Source organism: Molothrus aeneus, chromosome 5 (assembly GCF_037042795.1).
Source record: "Molothrus aeneus isolate 106 chromosome 5, BPBGC_Maene_1.0, whole genome shotgun sequence".
Lineage (NCBI taxonomy): Eukaryota > Metazoa > Chordata > Aves > Passeriformes > Icteridae > Molothrus > Molothrus aeneus.
The window spans coordinates 23,026,328-23,047,690 of NC_089650.1; the positions used below are offsets into that span (position 1 = coordinate 23,026,328).

General features: G+C 43.0%; 1 protein-coding gene across 5 annotated transcripts in view; it reads right to left on the reverse strand.

Moving 5' to 3' along the window:
- Positions 1–21,363, reverse strand: part of CNOT4 (CCR4-NOT transcription complex subunit 4) — an 82,750-nt gene that overhangs the window by 39,933 nt on the left and 21,454 nt on the right. For all 5 annotated transcript variants that reach the window (XM_066549856.1, XM_066549858.1, XM_066549854.1 and 2 more), the window contains exon 2: positions 2,630–2,873. In XM_066549856.1, the coding sequence (XP_066405953.1) occupies positions 2,630–2,803 (174 nt within the window). In that variant the 5' untranslated portion in view covers positions 2,804–2,873. The remainder of the gene's footprint in view (positions 1–2,629; positions 2,874–21,363) is intronic.

Here is a 21,363-nt window from a genome sequence, read left to right on the forward strand (position 1 = left end):
TCCAACCAGCATTTAAGTTTAATTCACACTAGCACCTTACTGAAGCAAATGCTTGTGTACTACTATTATTCACAGGAGGAAACTTAAGGCAGACTAAATCAATTGACTGCAACGACATGAACGTATTCTGCATGTGCAGATATTAAGTTATAAAACAGTTTAAACACACAGAAGTACTCTCTCCTGGGCAGAAGAAACCACATGCTAACATCTCTTCAGTTAGAAGTGAATTAAAGAAGCTTAAGAAGATAATGGTATATATGCAATGCACAGATAAGATCTAATGGCATATGTGCCACCACAGCATTCAGCCAAGCTATTTTATTACAGACCTTTCCAAAATCTCCCCCAAACACTTCAACCAAAACCCCTGGACATAGGGTTGTTCACTGCTCCTCTCCATGGAGTAGTGCTCAAATTACTGGGTAAGTCACACTGCATTCAGTAACATTGGCACAAAGAGCAGGTTTCTATTATGTAATTGTAAATAACAAACTCATCCTTGTTTTAATATATGTTTATCCACAGTCCATTTCACAATAAGTATCCTCCACTGGTATACTCATCATAAGAATATGGCATACCTGTTTAAACCACTGTACCTACTATAAACTTTCCTGCTAAAACTTTGCTGCTTTGCCATGTTCTGTGCTTCAGCATTTTAAGTGGCCACGATCAATGTACACCATAGTAGCTACAAACAGAAAAATGCTCAGCTCTTTCCCCAGAAGCCTTACTATGCACAGACAGCGACTACGTAGACACACTGAACACAAATACACATACCTGGTTCCTTCTGTCCAGCACACTTCAAAAGATGGCTTCTTCACTTATTTAATGCTGTAACTCTGTAGCTCAAGACTATTTATTCCCAAGATCCTGGTGTGGTCTCTGCATCACAATGTCTTTGTGCCACAGAAGAGATGTCCTCCTCGGCCGGACTTCTTCAGGCCAGTCTCTTACAATCCAGTGATGATACAGCTCCAAATCCACTCAAGAATATCTTGCAGTCCATAAATGAAGAACGTATCAACATAATCCTCATCCGTTATGAAAGATGATGTCTCCTTTCTCTCCAGGAGTGGCCAGTATGTTTCACTCCAATCATAGCACTTACTTGAGGTTTCCTCATGAACAGTTTTTCTGAACAAACTGTATCCAATTAGGCAAAATATTTGCACATCCAACCATAGGGCAGAGTATTCCACATTAAGAGGTGAGCATATTTTAAAAAATTCAGACACCCAAAACCAGTGACCAGCACACTGCTTCTGTGATTCTTCAAATACATTTCACAAACTTCAAATAACAAACAGGTAAAAAGTAGTGTAACCAATCCAGGAAAACAAAGCGACTTAGACAAGGAAATCCCAGAAATCTCGTGTTGTATCAGAAGAGTAGAAATCTTCTTGTACTGTAGGAAATTACTATACATCATGTGTCATCTACAGCAGGTATCCCAAGTGGAGAATGACTTGGCTGATAACACGTGGATCTATCTTGCAGAACATGGAGCTCAAATATTGCAGCAAATTTACAGAAATTTTAAATAAACATGCTGCTGTGGGAGAGCCTTCAGGCTTTCTGAGGCATCCAAACACAGGTCAACAGTAGCAGCTCTAGCGTGGCCAAAGCTCAAAAGAGCAGCAAGAAAATATGACTGGAAGTGCTTATAAAATACTGTGGCAGTGAATAAAGATAGTGAGGCCCAGTAAGATTACTGGGGGGCTGAAAAGGAAGCTGTAACATGAGACAGGAAGACAAGAGAGGCATAAACTAGGGACAGGATCATTAAACAGGATTAAATAGTAGGAGAACAAGAAGACATAAGTAGCTGCAACTACAAGAAGAGAAAGGCCAGGCAAGAAAGTTACAGTCAAGGGAAGTCATTAAAGACAAGAAGATACTGAAAAAGAATTTTATTAAACACTGAAGATAAGGAAATACTGAGTTTAAGCAAAACACTAGAAGGAGAAATAAAATAATTCAAAAGAAATAACAGGCAACTTAGTGAAGTTGACATTTACAGTTGTGGCCAACCAAATCAGCCAGACATCAAGACACAGGGAGATATCAAGTACTACCTTCAAGCATCTGTCAACAAGATCAGAATACTAGACACACAGTCTAGACTTTGAAATGCTTCAAAATTTAACACCACTGGATATCTTTCCAAAGGTTTTTATACATTTAGTATCCACTAAAATATGAATTAAAAAGCTCCAGTGCCACAACAAAACAAGTAGGTCTTTATAAACTTGATTCTCAGTCAACTCTGTCAGTTTAGCTGAACCTTAGCTCTCAGCAAACCCAATGCTGGAATACTCACTATTCTTCCTGAAAAGACTCTGTTAATGCATTAGTACCCCAGCTCAAAGAATTTTTATTTTTAGCAGTTCTCACAGCATGCCTTAGTTCTGATCCGAAGCTTCCCCTACCAATCCGGTTCTGAATTTAATAAACCAAGACCAGCTGTGTCGTAACAGCTTCAATACATATGCAGACAGAATCTGAAAGATCCAACACCTCACCCTTGATCTAGGTCATGGCTAGATGATTCTCTTTGGTACCAACACAATACAAAAGCCTTGTGAAATATGCAAGACAAGCCGCTGTTCCAGGGATTTACCTTTCTGCAAGCAGGACAAAGTCCATTCTCATCAGTGCGAATACGATGCCAACAGAAACGACAGATTTGGTACCCACAGGTGCAAGGGAAGAAATTGATGTCATCAATTTCCAGAGGCTCCATGCAAAGAGGGCATTCCACAGGGTCTTCCTTAGCGTCAGGGCTGCGAGACATCTTTATATGTTTGCAGAGCAGCAAAAGTTTATAATAACTTAATAGACCAAGAAGGTCAGCACTTGAAGGTCTGTAAACGGGAAATAAAAAGAAAAAAAATTATTTAAACTGTGTACAACTTTTCTTTTGTACCTTTTAACATTTCAGGTTTTCATCACTTTTCTTCTCCCCACACAAGTTATATACTAAAACACAAGTTTCTGCCAAATCGATTTGATTGTCTTTTCCTACTTACAAGCCTCACAAATAATAAAACGGTGGTACTGGTGATGCACCCTCCCCACCTGGACAGACAAGCACTTTGGTAGTTCACTGGCCTGTATGGGTTTCAAAATGCAGATTGCAAAGAAATCAGTGTATACCATACATTGTTGTATGCTATGTACATTAACCTCCTTTAACTACTGCTTTCTTGAAGTCCTTTACAAACCCAAAGTCAAATCCTTGAATGCGGGACTTAATGTTTATGAACAATTTATTCCTTTGCTCAGAGACTTGGAACAATGAGATTTGCAGTAACATTTAGGTCATCCATTCAAACTTTTGAGGTTACAGAATTAACAAACAAAACCAAGGAAAGCTTCTTACTCAGGATAATTTATTTCTTTTGTCTATCTCATTGTTTTGGTCCAGAGACTGATCTGAGATCAGCCTTAGGACTACTTCATTAGCCATGATTTTTAAGGTACACATCATTCTACATGTGTCAAACTTCCATCCAAGTCAGCTATCTTTTTCATCAGCACCCAATTCACACCAAAGCCAAAATACACACAATGTGGTTGAAAAAGCTCAAGTTTTAATTTGGAGTGCAGCCACAAGAAGATATTTCTGAACGAGAATTTTGAAGAAGGCCAATATTCAAGTCACTATTAATTTCCTGAAATCAGCCATTTGAGTATGCTTCTATTCTCAGTTTAAGGATGCAGCACAGGAAATTTACTTTCAGATTCAAAACAAGACACTTGGAGTCACCACTGAGAAAATTAATGTGGGTGTTTTCTTCTTATTTCTTTTAAGTGATGCTCTGGATATATGAAATTGTATCCAATCTCAACAAGCTGTCTCCATCTGCTGCACGAGATATGCATGTAGATGGGGCAGAAATCAAGGGCAACAGTAGAATTTTTAGGTGGACCTTTGGAAGAAAAATAAAAGGAACAAATGAACAAAAACTAAAAACCCATTGATAAATAGTGAAAAGATGTGACCAGAATTGATAGCTGGATTGTCATACTAGCTTTAATGAACTACACCACTTCTTTAGAAATAAGTGAACTCTAAAGTTTTTAAAATACAGAATTATTTTTACAACCATGTTTTTCCCAAAACATCACTAATGGAATTATAATTGAACCACACACACAAAATCTGGAGTCCCCCTCTACTCTCCCAAAAAGTTTTCTGTTTCATTTCTAACCAAAAGCTACTGGATTGTGTACTGTCCAGTATTTCTCCAGGCTTTTACGAGAAAATCCAGAAACCAAATCTCACACACCCCTATCTGAGGAAGAGTGACATTTAATTCTGTCCCTGGAAATAAGATGACTGAATTGTTGTGAGACCAAACCCTTGCTCACAGATTTCAGTATGGTCTGATGTTAGCCTTAGATAGCACTGATTTAATACTTTTACCACCCCCCTAAAAAAGAAAAACCAAACAATTGGTTGTATTTTGATTTTCCTCACCCCATATCATACTTTCTTGCATGAAGTCTATCTTGAGAAGACCAAGAGGTTCCAGCTCAAGTTGGGAGCCCCCACCTTACTGGACCAGATCTGTCTAGCATCAGTCTGCAATACTCATTCCTGTCTGCACACCACTTCAGGGACAGAAATTCCTCTACAAGCAGCCAGGAAAGAACCCTGAGGAGGTAAAACCACACACGCAATCAAAGCACCATCCAAATACACAGCAGAGAGCGTATAGCTTTGTATGGGAATGGCTGCATTGTCACCAGGTTAACCTGCAATCACAGGCTGATACCAGAAGACCAGACTACCTGCAATTCCAACTAGTTTGTAGGTAGTATATCCTCCAAGCACAAAGTGTACTACTGGTAAACATATACCACTGCCCTTGAGAGAAATGAAATTACCACAAAAAAGTAAGGATGAGAGAACAACTATCAGATGCTGTAAGTATAACTTCTCTATATAGTATGCATTAGCAACAACACTGTCCTCTTTCTGACTGTCACAATGACTAAAATCAAAAAGTTAAACTTCTATGATAATACAGCAGCTTTCATTTCATTATCTGTGCTTTCATTCATACTATATTCACAATCATTTTGACAGTCTCAAAACTAGGTTCCGGAAGTTTACCAGCGTTTCCTACAAAGAATGCTAGCAGAATCTGACCTGAAGGGAAAAAAGGATTACATTGTTTGGGAGCTTTGTTTTAAAGAACACATCCCCACTGGCTGAAAAATGGGAGGGACTGTTAAAAGGCCCCAAAACATCATTTAAGTAGTTATTAGGCAGATAACACACACTTTTACAGTAGCCTGTAAACACTTTGTGTAAGCTTTTCACACTTGTACAGCAACAAAACCATAACAATATGAAAATGACTTTAAATCAAAGGGATAAACTCAACAGATTTTGTTCAGTTTGGCTTTGGATTTAACTTTGTGACAGATCTCCCAACAACAGGTCAGTAAGCACTCCGTCTATTCTTTATACTTCATACTCAATCCACCACATGCTCAGCAGCTCTGAGCCTATTGAAACACATTTAAGTAAAGCTATACTAGTACTAGTGAAACTGTAGTTAAAAGAGAAACTTTCACCGCTACAGTAAAATCACTGAACTGACTTAGGAAGTTATTATTTGGAATCTCCACTAAGAAATGTCATCAGTTCACGTGGATAAAAAGCATGACATATTAGCTAGTGCCTCTGGGATATGCAGATGAGCTCTAACAAAACTGCAACATAATTAACATTTATGAGCTGTTTAAGTTAACACCAAGAGTTCAGCAGCTGCTAGCAATAATGTCAATAGCTTGCTTCAGTCAGCAAATGGCCTGTTATTTTACAACAAGGAGTAAGGAGCAGCTGTGTGCCATGTTTCTTGAAACTGAGGAAATATTTATTTACTTGGCCACAGACCATTCAAGCATCCCATTTAGAGATTCTCCACTGGAGTGTGTCTCCATTTCAGAAGGGTTTATATACCAGGATTTGTGTCTGAAATCTGCATCGGAACAGCGCTTGTTTCTTTTCAAAACTGGAATAACATGCAGAGTAAGGCATCAAAAATGCATTCTGCATATAGTTCATGCACTACCAACAAACACAGAGTAACTAGTCAGCTCTAAGACCATTCTGAACAATTCCAGATAACAGCACAGGAAAAGTAATGAAGCAATAGCAAAAAACAAAAGGCAGTATTATATGTTGTGCTTGATCCAGAGTATTTTGTCTTTGGGATCAAGTTCAAAGAGATGAAATTAATCACGTCTCAGGAGAAAAGGAAGAAGACTGTGCACATCTACACATGCTTTACAAGCAGATAGAATTTGTACATACATATCCAAAACTCCAATGACTGAAGTCAAACATGGCTCCAACAGTTCGCCATCCTGTTTACAGGACACTATGCCAAAATATTCGCACAGAGATGAAGTAGAAGTGGACAATGTCCAGCAGCATGCTTGAGGTGTAGCGATTTTGTAAAAGGTAATATCCAAACTACAGAAATATGAAATTCTGTGCTTTATCCCTTGTACTGTACCAACTAATAAGTTCTTTTCCAAACACATACGGAAGGGAAAAAATGGAGACATTTTTATTAACTTTAAGTGCTTACTTAGCAGATGGCAGCTGTGTCTAATCAGCTTCACCAAACAATTCTTACTCCTGATAAAATCCTCTGGACTTTGCAGCTGAGGAAAAAGTGATCCTACTATTTGAGGGTACTGACCTAAACACAACTTCTAATATACCTAGTGATTTCAGCCCATTTAGGATGCAGATGCTTGCTGCCTTTCTCTCTTGCACTTGAGGTGAGCAAACAAGTTTAACTTCCAGCAGTATATCTTCCCTATTTAATTTTAAAAGGGGTCATAAAAAAAGGAGGGGAGGAGGCAGGGGGAAAAATAAACTTATTATGCCTTGTTTTTCCTCAACAGTTTGAGACTTGACACACACTCCTCATCTCTCCAAAGCAGACATGAGAACATCTCCATTTGCTAGCAGTTCATTTTAGTAAACACGTCCCTTACAGTTTAAGTTCTCCTCCAGGAGGGGCAGCTAGCTCCAGAGAATACAGACACATTCTTCTCACACAATGGAGTGAATCCAGCCTTGCTACTTGCTTTAAGAAAACACAAGTGTCACAGACAAAAGTTCTCAAAATCTAGTTATGAAAAAAACTCAGTAAAGACTCACATCCCAGAAAGTATTTGGAGACTTAGGGCCTCTTGAAGGAAAAAAAAATCCAGACATGCATTAGCTAATGTTTCACTTGAAGTTGAAACATACCTGACACTTGAAGTGAAACAGGTCGGAGTCTATGCACTGAACCTTTAGTAAGGGCTCATTAAACTTACGCAAACAGAAACCCATGCTTTTTTCCTGGCCTTGTATCTCTTGAAACTCATCAGCCATGAGAAGTCTCAAAACTTCAGTGTATGCAGATGCTTGCCCATATAATGCTACTGGGAAGGCAGCTCCCCCTGGCAAGACCCCTGCTCCCACTCTGCTGCAGGATCACTTCCCTTTCTACGCTTCACCTCCGTGTTGATCCACATACAAGCTGGAGGGAGAAGGACAAGCAGACTGCAGACAGCAGCAATAATGGGTTATCCCTTCCTTGAAGCAGGGTAGAGTCAGCAGCTCTGTCAGCACAGCACTCTCCTTCTGGCCAGCTTTGCCAGGGGGGTACGTTTAAGTCAGCTGAGGCACATTTAAGACAACCTGCTTCCACTAGTGACTATTAGAAGGAAAACAACACCCACCTTCTTCAGACTGCAAGTAAGAAAGGCTATCACTTCATTGCATTGCAGTGACCACTTGAAGCTTCACCTTAAAACCTTTCATAGGCACACTACAAAGAAAAACTAATTTTTACTATTTAAAAACAGAACTGAGGGAGATTTGGTGAGTTAGCAGATAATCTATATGGCAAAAAGTTCCCAACATACCAAATCCTTGTAACAGACACAAGACTAGCTGTTTTCACAAAGTCATCCACACAATTCAGAAGAATCTGTGAAACTTCCACATAATTTTCCATCTTTTTGACGTGCTACCCTGTATTTGCCTGTCTTTTTTTGAGCCCTACCAAAGAAGAGAGGTCGCTTTCTCCCACCAGCCCTTCAACTCACATCAAAATCACCTGGCTAGCAATACTGACATATGAGACAGCCAACATTTTCAGGAGTACTGAAAAAGGGCTATGCTTTTCTGAGTTTTGTGGCTCTGTTACTGGGAACAAAGACACTTCAGTAGCAAGCAAGCAGGCTCCTGAATTCATCCAAGCTAATTTTCATTTGAGACCAAGGAAAATTCACTTCCTACTTCTATTTCCTGACTGTGCTGAACATTTAAAGCAAATGCACTATGGATTGTAAAATCATGTTCTGTAATTACAAAGTCCATTATCCCCCACGGCCTCTTTCTGGGATGTTTATTGCTGTGTTTGTAATCTACAACTACATTTTGATCACAGGACAAACAACTTCTAAGAAAAGTTAAGACACTAAGTCCCAAATGTTTGGAAAGTATGACCAGGAATCATGCAGTCATCTCAGTACTTGTGAAAACACTGTTACACTGGCTAGGATTAGCCCCAAGTTATTTAGCTCAGAGGTCAAAACTGAAGCCTCTAGACACTCCCCTGCTTTGTGTCTCCCTACAGGTGCCTAGGGAGCTCACCCTCACGGTCTCAGACTTCAAATTCTGCCAGCATAAGCAGCTGTACCATCACTTGAACCAAAAGACCAAAACATAACTATCTCTGCATGGTAATATTTAACTAAATCCATCCTTCATCTCCATCACACAGCCATACAGAAGCCGGCTCAATTATTGTGAAAACACAGAAACAAACATCTAGAAGTAGCAACTGCTCAAGCAGCATGTTCAGTAACAGTGCAACACAGCCAAAGAAAGCACCTGAGAAGTTTCTACCTCGTGCCTTCAAGGCAGCTAATAACAAAAATAGTCAGATGACTCCTGCTAAATGAAAAGGGACCTAATCATTCTTTATAAACCCAAAGTGAACACAAACTATTTTAAGACAGTTACATGGCAAAGAAAAAGAAGTTATAGACCACAAAAAGATACTTTTCTCTCATTTAAACTGAACCAAGAATTGGTCATTATTGGCTTATTGTTACAGCACCCAGAACACTGCATAAAGGGCTACAGTGACACATGAATGCCAAGTAAGATATTATTTACTCAGATAACTTACTTTCTTACAAGTCATTAACAGAATCAAGACATAATTTATTCAGAAAAGGCCAAGTAAGATTTTGACAAATTCATCCACAAGCTCATAAAGTCTGGACATAATTATACAAGACAACACTATCCCAGCATGTAGGTCATCTCACTCAATGAAATTACAAGAATAATATTGGCCTCTAATTGTAAAAATTAATTTCCCACATTCAGTTCTAGGATTCCTTTTCTTCCACTTTCTGCAGGCCCCTAATTTTTATTTTCTGTACTTACAGTATCACTATATATAGATATTACATGTCTAAAGCAATTGGATAATGAATTAGAAATGGGCTATACAATTATTAGTTTACATAGTTTAAGTCTCTGTCACACACAGACCATGTAATATTGGTATATATATTCCAGCATGGTTATTTCCTTCTGACAAAGTAGATGCTCAAGCAACAAGTGAAGCAAAATAGCTATACCTCTACACATTTGTATACAGCAAATCATACCTCACAAATTGTTGTCAATGCATGTTGTAGAGACCATAACATGTAATACTAAAACAAAAATAAATCTGTCTGCTCTCATTTAATATTAAATATGTTCCATCTGAACTACTCTGAAATCCCTAAATCTCACATTACTGGGAAAAAGGCTACTACTCCATGCCTTGTAGCTTCTCCTCAGAGCATCTGCTGCCAGTCACTGTCAGAAACATGATCTAGATACACCAACTTGCCAATCACACAGCAAGCACAGGTGGCTATTAAACCAGCTGTTTGGGCAATGGAGGGGCTTTATGGTGCTCACACAGCACTCCAGCGTCAAACACTTGCTTTGCACTTGGGGTGTCTACACATCACTGTGCCATAGTCCAATTTCTCCACAGCGTTGTGTTCTATCTAGTTCCTACTAAGGTGCCACATACACTGAGACATGATCTACAGATTAATTTAGAACTTAAACTCCAAAATTCACAAAAATTCAACATGCCACCACAGTCACCACATCACCAATACCCTTCCCCTCTGCTCTGCTGTTCAGGATATTCTTCCACCTCCCATGACACAGCTCAGCTCTCTCTTCCTGTCTCCTAGGTAATCCTCTCACCATCTCCCATTTTCATTTGATCTCCTGGTACCATTCAAGCTATTCACATTTCTGTAGGATGCCTTCACCCAAAAGATGAAAAAAAACCCCAGCATTTGTTCCAAGCTTCCAGGTATCAGAGTTTTTATCAGTCCATTTCTTCCTTCACAGAAGAGGTGAGAACATGCCATTCTATAACAAAAGTTTCTTGTGTTAGTTTGTACTAGATAGCATTCTTAATAATAATGGCAAATATTCTCAGATCCAATTAGAAAGAACAGCTCAGGTCCGAAGAACTCCACATCCTTTAAAGAGCAATGACCCAGAAATTCTTACACACACAGGAAAATCAGCCCACTTGAGGCTGTAAGACTAAGACTGTATTTGAATATAACCCATTTGCATAACTCTGCCTGCAGCCATTACCTTCTGGATAATTTTCCAGAAGGATTTACTTTTGACCTGTTGCTCCAGCTGCATTAGTTCACACAGACTAAATATTCCAACTGGTCTGATCTGAAAGTCATACCACAACTGAAGAACAATCTGGCACAGAACACCAACACAGTATGCCCAGAATGAAGCATATAATTTTTTTTTTAACTTGCATTCAAGGACAGCTCAGCTTTTACATTATAAAAAAACTCTTGATTTGCATTTTCACAGTGCAGCATGAACAAGACCACTGCAGCATCTTTACAAGTCCTAGCCTGCTTATCCAGCTGTACCCTTTAAAACCACAGCAGTTCTACTGTCCAGTGCAAAAAACCTGTAAGCAGTTTTCTTATTCATTCCTGGATATTTATGTTATCCAAATGAAGGAAAAAGAAAATTCAGTTAAAACTCCAGCAAACAGATCTCCAGAGATTTAAGTATCTATTAGATAATTGCCTTCCTCTATAGCAGAAGAATTCTCTTATTTGCCCCTGAAGAAGCAGGTACAGAAACAGTACCACACAAAGCATAACCAAAGAAATGTAACTTGTCATCAGAGCAAAAGCACACTACACAATTTTTTCTCTGGATTTTTTACAAAGATTCTAAGATTTTTAATCGTTAATAGGCAGCACTTGTGGTCTTGGGGGAATAGTATCCAGTAGCCAACACACACACTTCTGAAATTATCTCGGGAATAATACTTGGCAAGTTAGAGCTGCTAGGGGCAGGGGGGAACAGGCACAAAAAAGGATAGAAGTTGATGACACTGAAGAGATATGCACTCTATAGTGCATGGTGCTGCAAAGAAAAGACACACATATATTCCTTTAGCCAGTAAGAATTACCAAAACGGCTTGTAGAAAATTGGCTATAAAACCCAAATCAGCATGATCACAGCTTATGGCTTCTTTTCTCAACCTGCTAAGTGTATCAGGAACCTTCCAAATTCTTTAACTCTCCTTATGAAGTGCCAAGTTGTCACAGCAATATTAAGTGATAACAAAGTGATAACAAACTAGGGAAGTGTAGCAGCCACATACTAGTATTATCAAAAAACCCTCACACAAGACACACAGCAAGTAGTAAATTTTCTGTTTAAGTGGGGGGATTGACCACCCCACATGTCTTGCCCCTAGCCAAGAGTCCCCTTGAACATTGTTTGTGATTTCACAGACTGTTTGAGCTGTTTTTCTTCAATAGAAAGAGTACAAATCAATGTACAAGATAACCTTTCTTCCTTGTTACTGAGACATGAATAAAACTAAGAATTATTCACTCTGAAGCTTAATAACACAGCTGAATACACTTCAGAATGAGGATATGGGTTAGTAACTACCCCTCAGTTCCCTTCCATTGCTTTCCCAATTTCAAGGATGCTAGTTAGGACACCAGAAAATCTGAGACAGAAGCAATTTTAAGTAATTCTCAAAGTTTCTTATGTATGTGTTAAAAATTTATTTTAAACAACCTTCAAGAAACAGGTAACAGAGTATTTAATGTTTGTTTCTTCTCCACCTTCTCAATTAAAATGTTTTTATTAGCCTTTAACTCAGTTGTCCAATATTTTCAAATAACTTGACCTTTACAGAGCAACAGTTATGATGCCACTTTCAAGTCATTTTTAACAGCAAACATGGACATAATATCAGCCTAATTACTGATTTCTTAGCAACAACAGTATTAAATCTCTCATGTTTCTCCATAATGCATGAAAGCAAAAAGACTTTTTGGTTGGGTTGGAAGGGGAGAAAAGCACCCAAACAAGTTTAAGACAGAGAAAGAAAGCCTTATACAGCTCATCTATAGGTTCTGGATGAGTAGTGATTCCAGCTTGAGTGCTTCTGCTAACCAAGTAATAATGCAAAGCGTTGAGCCCAGAAGAATAAAAACTCTTTGTCAAAGTCCAAGCACTTCTCAGTGCACACAATTCCATCTTGAAACTCACTGGCAGCTGATGCCAGAAATTAGAAGACTGGCATAAAGTAAAGCCGTAGACTGCATTGGAAATGCTGTCTTATACTAGTAAAACACAAACTATTACTGCATCCCTTCCCTAGTTACAAACTGTGAAGCACCTATGTCAGTGCCTCCCCTACAAGTTTGTACTTCTATGTCTAACATTAACTTAGGTAAAAAAATTTCATTTCACTCCAAAATCATGTGGATACTTACAAAGAATCCAAATGAACATCTGATTCTGCAGACTGTAGCTTTATTCCTCATAACTCAGTGTCCTACTGGATGCCATGAAGCAATGAAACCTTCTCAGGTCTTTTTAAGCATGAACTGTGATAATCCAGAATAGTTTGAATAGTACAGAGACAGGATGAGCCTGTCTCACTCCTCAAAGTTTCTAAAAAGACCTCAAAAGGAAAAAAAAATTAAGGGAAAAGTAGCCTAATATGTATATAATAAAATCTACATTCTTTAATCAGAGTCAAAAAATCCAGAGATTCCTTTTTAAAGCTGCAATTGCTCCCCCAGAAAGCCAACAGGAACCACACCTTTCTGTCTCAAAGTAATGTTTCCACACCTAGGTCAGCCCTAGGAGCAGCAGCATCAGCAGCTGGCTACTAACTGGAGCTCTTGACTTTAACTGAAGACGACCACAATAGAGTAAGTAGTGATAATCATCAAACCCCTGCCCAGACATCACCATAGAAGCCATTCTTGAAAAGGTCAAGATGAAGCAGAGACAGTAAAATTATTTACTTTAAAAATATGAAACACTTTGTACTTCTGGATCTAGAGATATGGTGTAGGAGCAATAGCCAGCTGCTGTCATTCCTCTACATAGGAGAGAACTCAAGGAAAACTGCTGGAGCAGTAACAGACTCTGACAGACTACCAGCTTTTCTGTACTATCCCATTTAAACTATTTCCAAGTCTGAATCAAGTATTTTGCCTTTAAGTGACTCTGATTACATATAGTCAAACTAAGATGAAGAATTTGAGGGTTTTTTTTAATCAGGTAATTCAGCAGTAATTTCTCTTCACGTAACTCATGGTTTTTGAATATGCTGTGGTCTACAGCTCACTTAGAAAAGAAAGAAAGAAAAGGAGAAAAAAAAGTGAACAGATCTCCTGACTGTGTTCCTGATTCAGCACATGAAGAACAATGCCAGAATTTTCTCTTTAGGAGCATCAAGCCAAAGTTAATGAAGTTGCATTTTGAATTTTCAAGAAAAATACACAGTTTGAGTAAGAGAATGGCAATCAGCAATCAATTACAGAATGTTGACATGTGAATTGACATTCCCAATCACTAAATACTACAAACATCTTGAATATATTAACCCACCCATAGTCTGGAACTGAGATTTCTTGCCTCCACTGATACTTATAGAAGCTCCAATGTGTTAGTACACATGGCCTGAAAAGTTGGCAGAAGTTTCTCCCTCCATACGTGCACATTCATTTTTACCCAATACTTTTTCAATACAAGTTCTACTTGCTACAAATAAGGAGTGAAAATTTATAAAATCAAACATAATTAATGCCTGATCTGTTTTCAAACAAACTTCAATGAGGTTAAAGAATAAATCTCTTCACAAACTTTTTATGCAAAAGAGCTATAAATTCTAGTTTATATTTATTTTAAAAGCCATTTTACTTAGGACTTGGATTAGGTTTGTCTCTACAAGTTTATAACTTACATACAGGTTTACTTTCACAAAGTCTTGTCAGTGATCCATGTTGATAAGACAACTGGGGAGGAGCCCAGTTTTTTACCTGTTGAGCCTGTACTTCACACAGAAAAGATAAAGTATAAAATTTCTCATGTTTAACTTAAATCAAGAAAAGCTCTCCCACCATAACTTCATTAAAAGTCCTGAAGATAGCTACCAGGAGTTAGTCAGGCAACAGATACACACTCCATGAAATCTCACAGCTCTCTGCAGAAGTACATCAGGAAATTATGTCTCTGATCAACAAAACCTACAAGAAGCTAATTTAATGTTTCAAACTGCTGAATCAGCCAGGTAACCACACTCACACTACACACACAGAATTGCCAACTGCATTGCTCTTATTTTGACACTACAGGTACTACCTGACTTTCCCAGGATTCTACTGTATTGCAGTGCTTTCATTTACAAGACTTTAAAAGACATCATAAGCAAATCTACAGCAAAAAGCATTTCTGTGTCCAGCAATACCATATATTATTAAGGAGAAACATTTACCCACAGCACTGAGATACTGTCCATAAGATGCTTTTCTAGTCACTAGCAAGAGATAAAAATTTGAGGACGACATTAGTTACACTGAGATTGGTTTGATCTAAGCGTAAACTGGGAGGACAGACGTTTCTGTAGTATTACTTGAACATCATTACACAAAAAACCAGTTATAACCCAACTCCAAAACTTAAGCATTGACAAAAGAGACTAACTTACTTACTGCTAGTATCACTTGGAAAAAGCTGCTTGTGACCAAACTATTCTTTGTTGGTTTGCTTGTTATGATAAATAAAACTTATTTCTTGGCACAGCAGTATCTCAAATAAACAGATCCAAGCACCTCCCAATATACTGCAACTTCATATATAATCTGTACAGACAGCCACAATTGAAATCTTAAACATTTGAAGAAAAAAGAAACAACACCTCCACAGTCAGTAAGTTACATGGCCTCATATTGCTTAATTAGAAGGACTCTTCTCTAATGTTTTTCATGCTGGTAGTGTCGATTCTCATCAGCAAACGGCTTTCAATAGCCAAGAGGGCAGTTTTAACCTAAAGATCAATAGAAGTAAATTCTGGAAAAGAGCAGCATCAAAATATACAGAGCACAGAGTTCTGAAGAACTTCAGGTACTGCTATATGTAAAATGTGCAGGGACAAAATAAAAACATAGAGGCTACACAAGCCCAGTTTGAGCAGTGTCCATGGGGGTGCATATTTATCACCTGGTAGCAAACCTTATGTCAAGATTCCCTCTAGGTGGAGAAAGATCATCTTCAATCATTTTCTGCTTGAATACTCTTAGCTGGAGTTTGAAAATCCATGCATTTTTACTTTGCCTTGGATAAAGTTTCTGGGAAGAAAATTAGTTAATCATGTATTTGTTCAGATTAAGAGTTTGAGCCCACTTCTGCCAATAATTTAGAGCTGAAGTTGACAATAATGCTGTATTTTTGATAAGGTAAATCAAAGTCAAGTCACATGAGCATGTGTCCCAGTGTTCTTCCAGTCAGCTGCCAAAGTAAGCTTGTTCTCGTTACTCTGCCTTCACAGGTATAAAGCAGAGGAAGCAGGCTGCCATGGATCAAAATAGTCCACCTAAATCTTTAGGATGCAAGGCATGGGGAAGACTCCACAGTGGACCAAAAAGCCAGAGTTCTTCTGTAATGAGGAGGATGGCAGGAGCACAGAGAAGACCCTGCAACCAGCCCCAGGGAGCATAAACAAATCACCACATGTAGCCTGGGCACGTTCAGAGAAAGCCCAAGTCTCCTCAGCAAGGGCAAGCACCCCACAGAGATGAGTCCCACAATCAAGTTTCTCTTCACTTTTTCTGATGATGATCAAACCTACAACACCAACAAACAGGAATGAGAGACAAGTCCCTAGATAGGCCTTCATACAACAGCACACAAGCATCTACTCATCTTCACAAATCTGGCCCTATCAAAGGAGCCAGAGAAAAGCCTAAATCACTTCCTGGGGAAGAAGAAACTCCAAATCAATCACAGCCCAGAGGCATGGTTCCAAGAATTAATTCAATGTGTTCCAAAACTTTTGATTTACAAGATAATCTTGCTGGCCAGTATCAAAGAATTTCAGCAAAAGAGGTCAATATACAAGAATTTTGTTTTAAGAGGCTACTGTTAGCCCCCCCAGATAATTGGCCTCTTGAATCAACATGAAGTCTTTTCCTTGCCCCCTCCACGAGGCACCTCTACTGTGAAACAGCAACATAAAACCTTCAAAGTCTGGCAGATTACCCCAAACTGAAAGCTTCCTTGTCACCCTGAGTTTTTAAGATTCTCTAAGCCTTCTGATGTTGACATTCTTGTAGTGAATTTTCTCACACACTTTCTGTAAATAACTTATTGTTTTGCATTCCTCTATGGAGGAGGAGAGAGTTGATGGACTGTTGGTTTAACCAGTGGCATTGGAGAGGTGCCACTGTCACCCTCCAATCCACTGTCACTTTTGGAAAACTATAAATGTTGGAGTCAGAAAATAAACGGCCTTTTTCTCTCGTTCACCTTGAGAACGGTGTGAGCGTGTGTTCCTTTGTGTCCAATAGCGACATTTGGTGACCCTGACGTGTGTATTGCAGCAGATTGCGGTGAGGTTTTCCCCCCCCCTCTCTTTGGTGCTTTGCCTGCGGTTCTTGGGGTAATGGCGAGCGCTGTGGGTTTTGAGGAGGATCTCCTCCTTTTGGATCTTTGGAGGGGGGTCCTGGAGTGGAAACAGATTTCTGTTTCCTGGGATGACTTTGAGAGGTTGTTTCTGTGGGCCCGGAAGCGAGGGTTTCTTTCGGGTCCTGAGAGGGTGTTCTCCAGGGAGGAGTGGTCTCGTGTGGGGACCTGCCTCATGGAGGCCCTTTTTGACGATTGCACGCTAGATGCGGGACCGCTGCTGGTGCAGTGGAAGAAATGTGTGGAGCTTTGGGAGGGGTCTGGCTCATGTACCCCTCGGAGCTCCCGGGGAAGCTCTTCTGCCTCGGACGTGGAGGAGGGGGAGTTTGAATTTTTGTCCGATGTGGAGTCCCCCTCCCCGCCCCCGGACGGTGTGCTGGGGGGCGGAGCCCCGTGGCTTTCTGCGGGCTCTGTGGATTCGGCGGGCCGTCCTCGTCCTGCTTCGCCCGGCATGGGCGGTGGGGTGGGGGACGGGTTGCCTTTTCTTTGTGCCTTTCCGGTTCTTGAGGGCCAGCCTCCGCCTCGGCTTGAGTCTGGTTCGGTGACGACCTGGTGTCCGAATTGCGGTGTTTCCACGAAGTTCCCCCTGGCCACGGCGGGGGCGGGGTCGCCCACCTCCGGGCCGGGCTCATCGGCGGGGGGGGCGACTTCGCCCGTCCCTGGGCCTGCGCAGCCTGCTGGGCATGCGCAGTCGGTGGAAGCACCCGGGGGCGGGATGTCACCTGCCCCTGGGCCGGCGCAGCCCGCTGGGCGTGTGCAGTCGGTGGACGCAGCCGGGGGCGGGGCGTCGGTCGGCGTTCTGTCCGGCCCCGCTCCGGTGGGCGGGCAGCCCGCCCCTCTCTGCTCGGTGGGGGCGGTACCCGCTGGGCAGTCTTGTGGTTTGGGACGGACCCTCATAGGGGGCTTGCCGGGCTCCCTGGTGCCATCCCGCAGCGACGCAGCTGTGCGGACTGCGTCTCTTTCGGCGTCCCGTTCCTCCCCTGTGTCGGGGGCCGGGGGCCCCGCGCCGGTCTCGTCCCGGCCCGCGCCGGATTTGCGGGCCGGGACGGTACCTGCGTCCACCGGGGCGCCCCCTGCTGGAGCTGTAACACGACAGGGCGCTGGGGTGTTTACCTTTAGCGCACCTGTTGACACGGCCAGCGGGAGGCCGGTGGGTGCCTGGGGCCACGGCACTTCCTCGTCGAATTTGTGGACGCTTCCTGCCTGTCAGGTGACCGTGCGTCCCAGGCATCCCGAACGTTTTTGGCCAGAGGCGAAAATCAAGACTGACAAGATGAATGAGCCTGTTTCCTCGCGGCACCTGCAGGGTCGCGGGGCGGGCTCTTTTGGCTCTGCCGGTGCTGCGGGGGGCCCAGGGCCGAGTGGTGTTGGCCTGGCTCCCAGGCGACTTTCGTCTTTTGCCCCTGTTGGGCCTGAGGACCAGGGAGCGTCAGGTGCGGTGGCTTTGCCAGGGGATCCTCAGGTTTTCCCTGTGCTCAGGGGTGTTGCTCATAACACCTATGAACCCCTTTCGTATAAGCTGGAGAAGGAGCTCCGTGAGGCAGTTGCTCAGCATGGTTTGGGGTCCGCTGAGGTTATGCGGACTCTCCGGAGGGTTGATTCAGACAGGCTCACGCCTTACGATCTCCGTCGTGTGGCACGTTCTCTTTTTGACCCTGTGCAGTATGGTGTTTTTGAGACCAAGTGGGCTCGGTTGGCGGCCCACGCGGTGTTGCAGAATGCTACGCTGGGTCCGCAGGACCCCAGGCGTTTGGTTGTCGCTGACATGCTGCTGGGAACAGGGCCTTATGAGAATGTTCAAGGGCAGGTTGGATTTGATCCCCTTGTGCTTAAACAATGCCACTCGCTGGGCATGGCTGCAATTGTTCAGACCCTGGAAATGGCTGCTCCGAGGCAGCCGTTCCCGACCATTGTCCAGGGGGATGACGAGCCTTTCATGACGTTTGCAGAAAGGCTGATTGCATCTGTGGAGAGGCAGGTGCCTGATCCTGTGGCAAGGAGCGTTACGATTACGAACCTTATCAAGTGCAATTGCAATGCTGCTTGTAGGAAAGTCATAGTGGCTCTGCCTGGTGATCCTACGGTCTCTGAGATGGCGGAGGCCTGTGCGGACATTGTCCCCCAGGATCGGAAGTTGGCTGCCGTGGCTGCCACTGTGCAGCCGGTTTGGGCGGCGCCGCAGGGCAAGCGGCCGCAGCGGGGGAGTGCACAGGCTGGCAAGAAGCAGGGGAAGAAAGTGCAGAAGGTGAAGTTCCCCATGTTCTTGTGTGGTCGGTGTGGTAGGCCGAATCATATGTCTGATGTGTGCAAGGCGACTGTTCATGCTAATGGCCAAGCTTTGCCAGGCTCGGGAAACGGCAAGTGGAGTGCGCAGGGGGGACGCGTGCGGACACAAGCTTCTCTCCAGACCCCGGTGCCGATGGAGGTCTCCTTTACCGGCTTGCAGCCAGCACCCGTGGATCAGCAGGAGTGGATGTCTGCACCGCAGCAACAGTTGTGTTAGAGTCTTCTCAGATATGCAAGGTTCCCCTGGATGCCTTTGGTCCCTTGGGTGGGGGCATGAGTGCTCTCCTTATGGGGAGGTCTAGTGCCACCCTTCAGGGCATCATTGTGCACCTGGGGCTCATCGATGCAGATTTCACGGGGCAGATTTGTGCCATGGTCTCCACACCCACCCCCCCCGTGACAATCCCGAAAGGGACGCGGCTTGCTCAACTTGTGCCTTTCAAGTCCTCTGTTTGCAGGTCAGCTGATCAGTCGCGTGGAGCTGGTGGTTTTGGCTCCACTGGGCCACCTCAAGTTCACTGGACTGCTGTCCTGACCAAGGACCGTCCCGAGATGCTGTGCACCCTGTCTGTTCCTGGTGCAACGCCGCCAGAAGTCCGCGTCCGTGGGCTTCTCGACAGCGGTGCGGATGTCACGGTTCTCTCCCTTGTGACCTGGCCCTCAGAGTGGCCCTTGGATCCGGTGGGGACATCTGTCGCTGGCCTGGGAGGGACGGCGCAATGTTATGTGAGCCAACGGCCTGTGTTGGTCACGAACCCAGAGGGACAGGTGGCCTGGGTTAGGCCTCATGTTACTTCTACTCCTGCCAACCTTTGGGGGAGGGATGTTCTGTCTGCTTGGGGGGTGCGCATTGGGACGGATTTTTGATGGGGGCCACTGCAGTGAAGGGCGCAGAGTGTCCGACGCCTCCTATACGGTGGCTGGTTGACAAACCTGTATGGGAAAAGCAGTGGCCCCTCCCTCAAGAGAAGTTGAATGCCCTTCGGAATCTGGTGCAGGAGCAGTTGGACCAGGGTCATCTGGAGCCTTCCACCAGCCCCTGGAACACCCCTGTCTTCTGCATCAAAAAGAAGTCTGGGAAATGGAGGTTGTTGCAAGACCTCCGAAAGGTTAATGCCGTGATGGAAAGCATGGGAACATTGCAGGCGGGCGTGCCATCGCCTACCATGCTTCCTGCAGACTGGCCGGTCCTCATTGTGGATCTGAAGGATTGTTTCTTTACGATTCCTTTGCATCCCGATGACAGACCGAAGTTTGCCTTCTCAGTGCCAGCAATTAACGAGGCTGAGCCTGCACAGAGGTATCAATGGAGGACATTGCCTCAGGGCATGCGCAATTCTCCGGCCATATGCCAGTGGTATGTGGCCCGTGCCTTGTCTGGAGTTCGCAGGCAGTTTCCTGATGCGCGTCTGTATCATTATATGGACGACATTTTGGTGGCCGCGTCCACCCAGGATGAGCTGCTGAGGATTCAGCCTCGGTTGCTTGATGCTTTGCATGCTCAGGGACTGCAGGTGGCTCCGGAGAAGGTCCAACAGCAACCACCTTGGAAGTATTTGGGGGTCAAAATTCTGGAACGGACCATCCGTCACCAGGAGGTGCAATTTGTGCATCCTGTGAGGACACTGAATGATGTTCAGAAATTGGTGGGTGTCATCACTTGGTTGCGTCCATATTTGGGAGTAACCGATGCGCAGCTGTCTCCTCTGTATGATTTGTTGAAAGGAGACGGTGATCTAAAATCACCTCGCACACTGACCCCTGAGGCGCATAAGGCGTTGGAGGTGGTTCAGCGAGCTGTTTCGGCTTGCCAAGTTTATCGCATTGATCCCTCCGTTGATGTCACTGTGTTCATCACCACTCCAGATTCGTATCCCACAGGTATCATTGGCCAGTGGAGTGACAATTGGTCTGATTCTTTGCACATTTTGGAATGGGTTTTCCTGCCCCATCAGCCGCAGAAGAC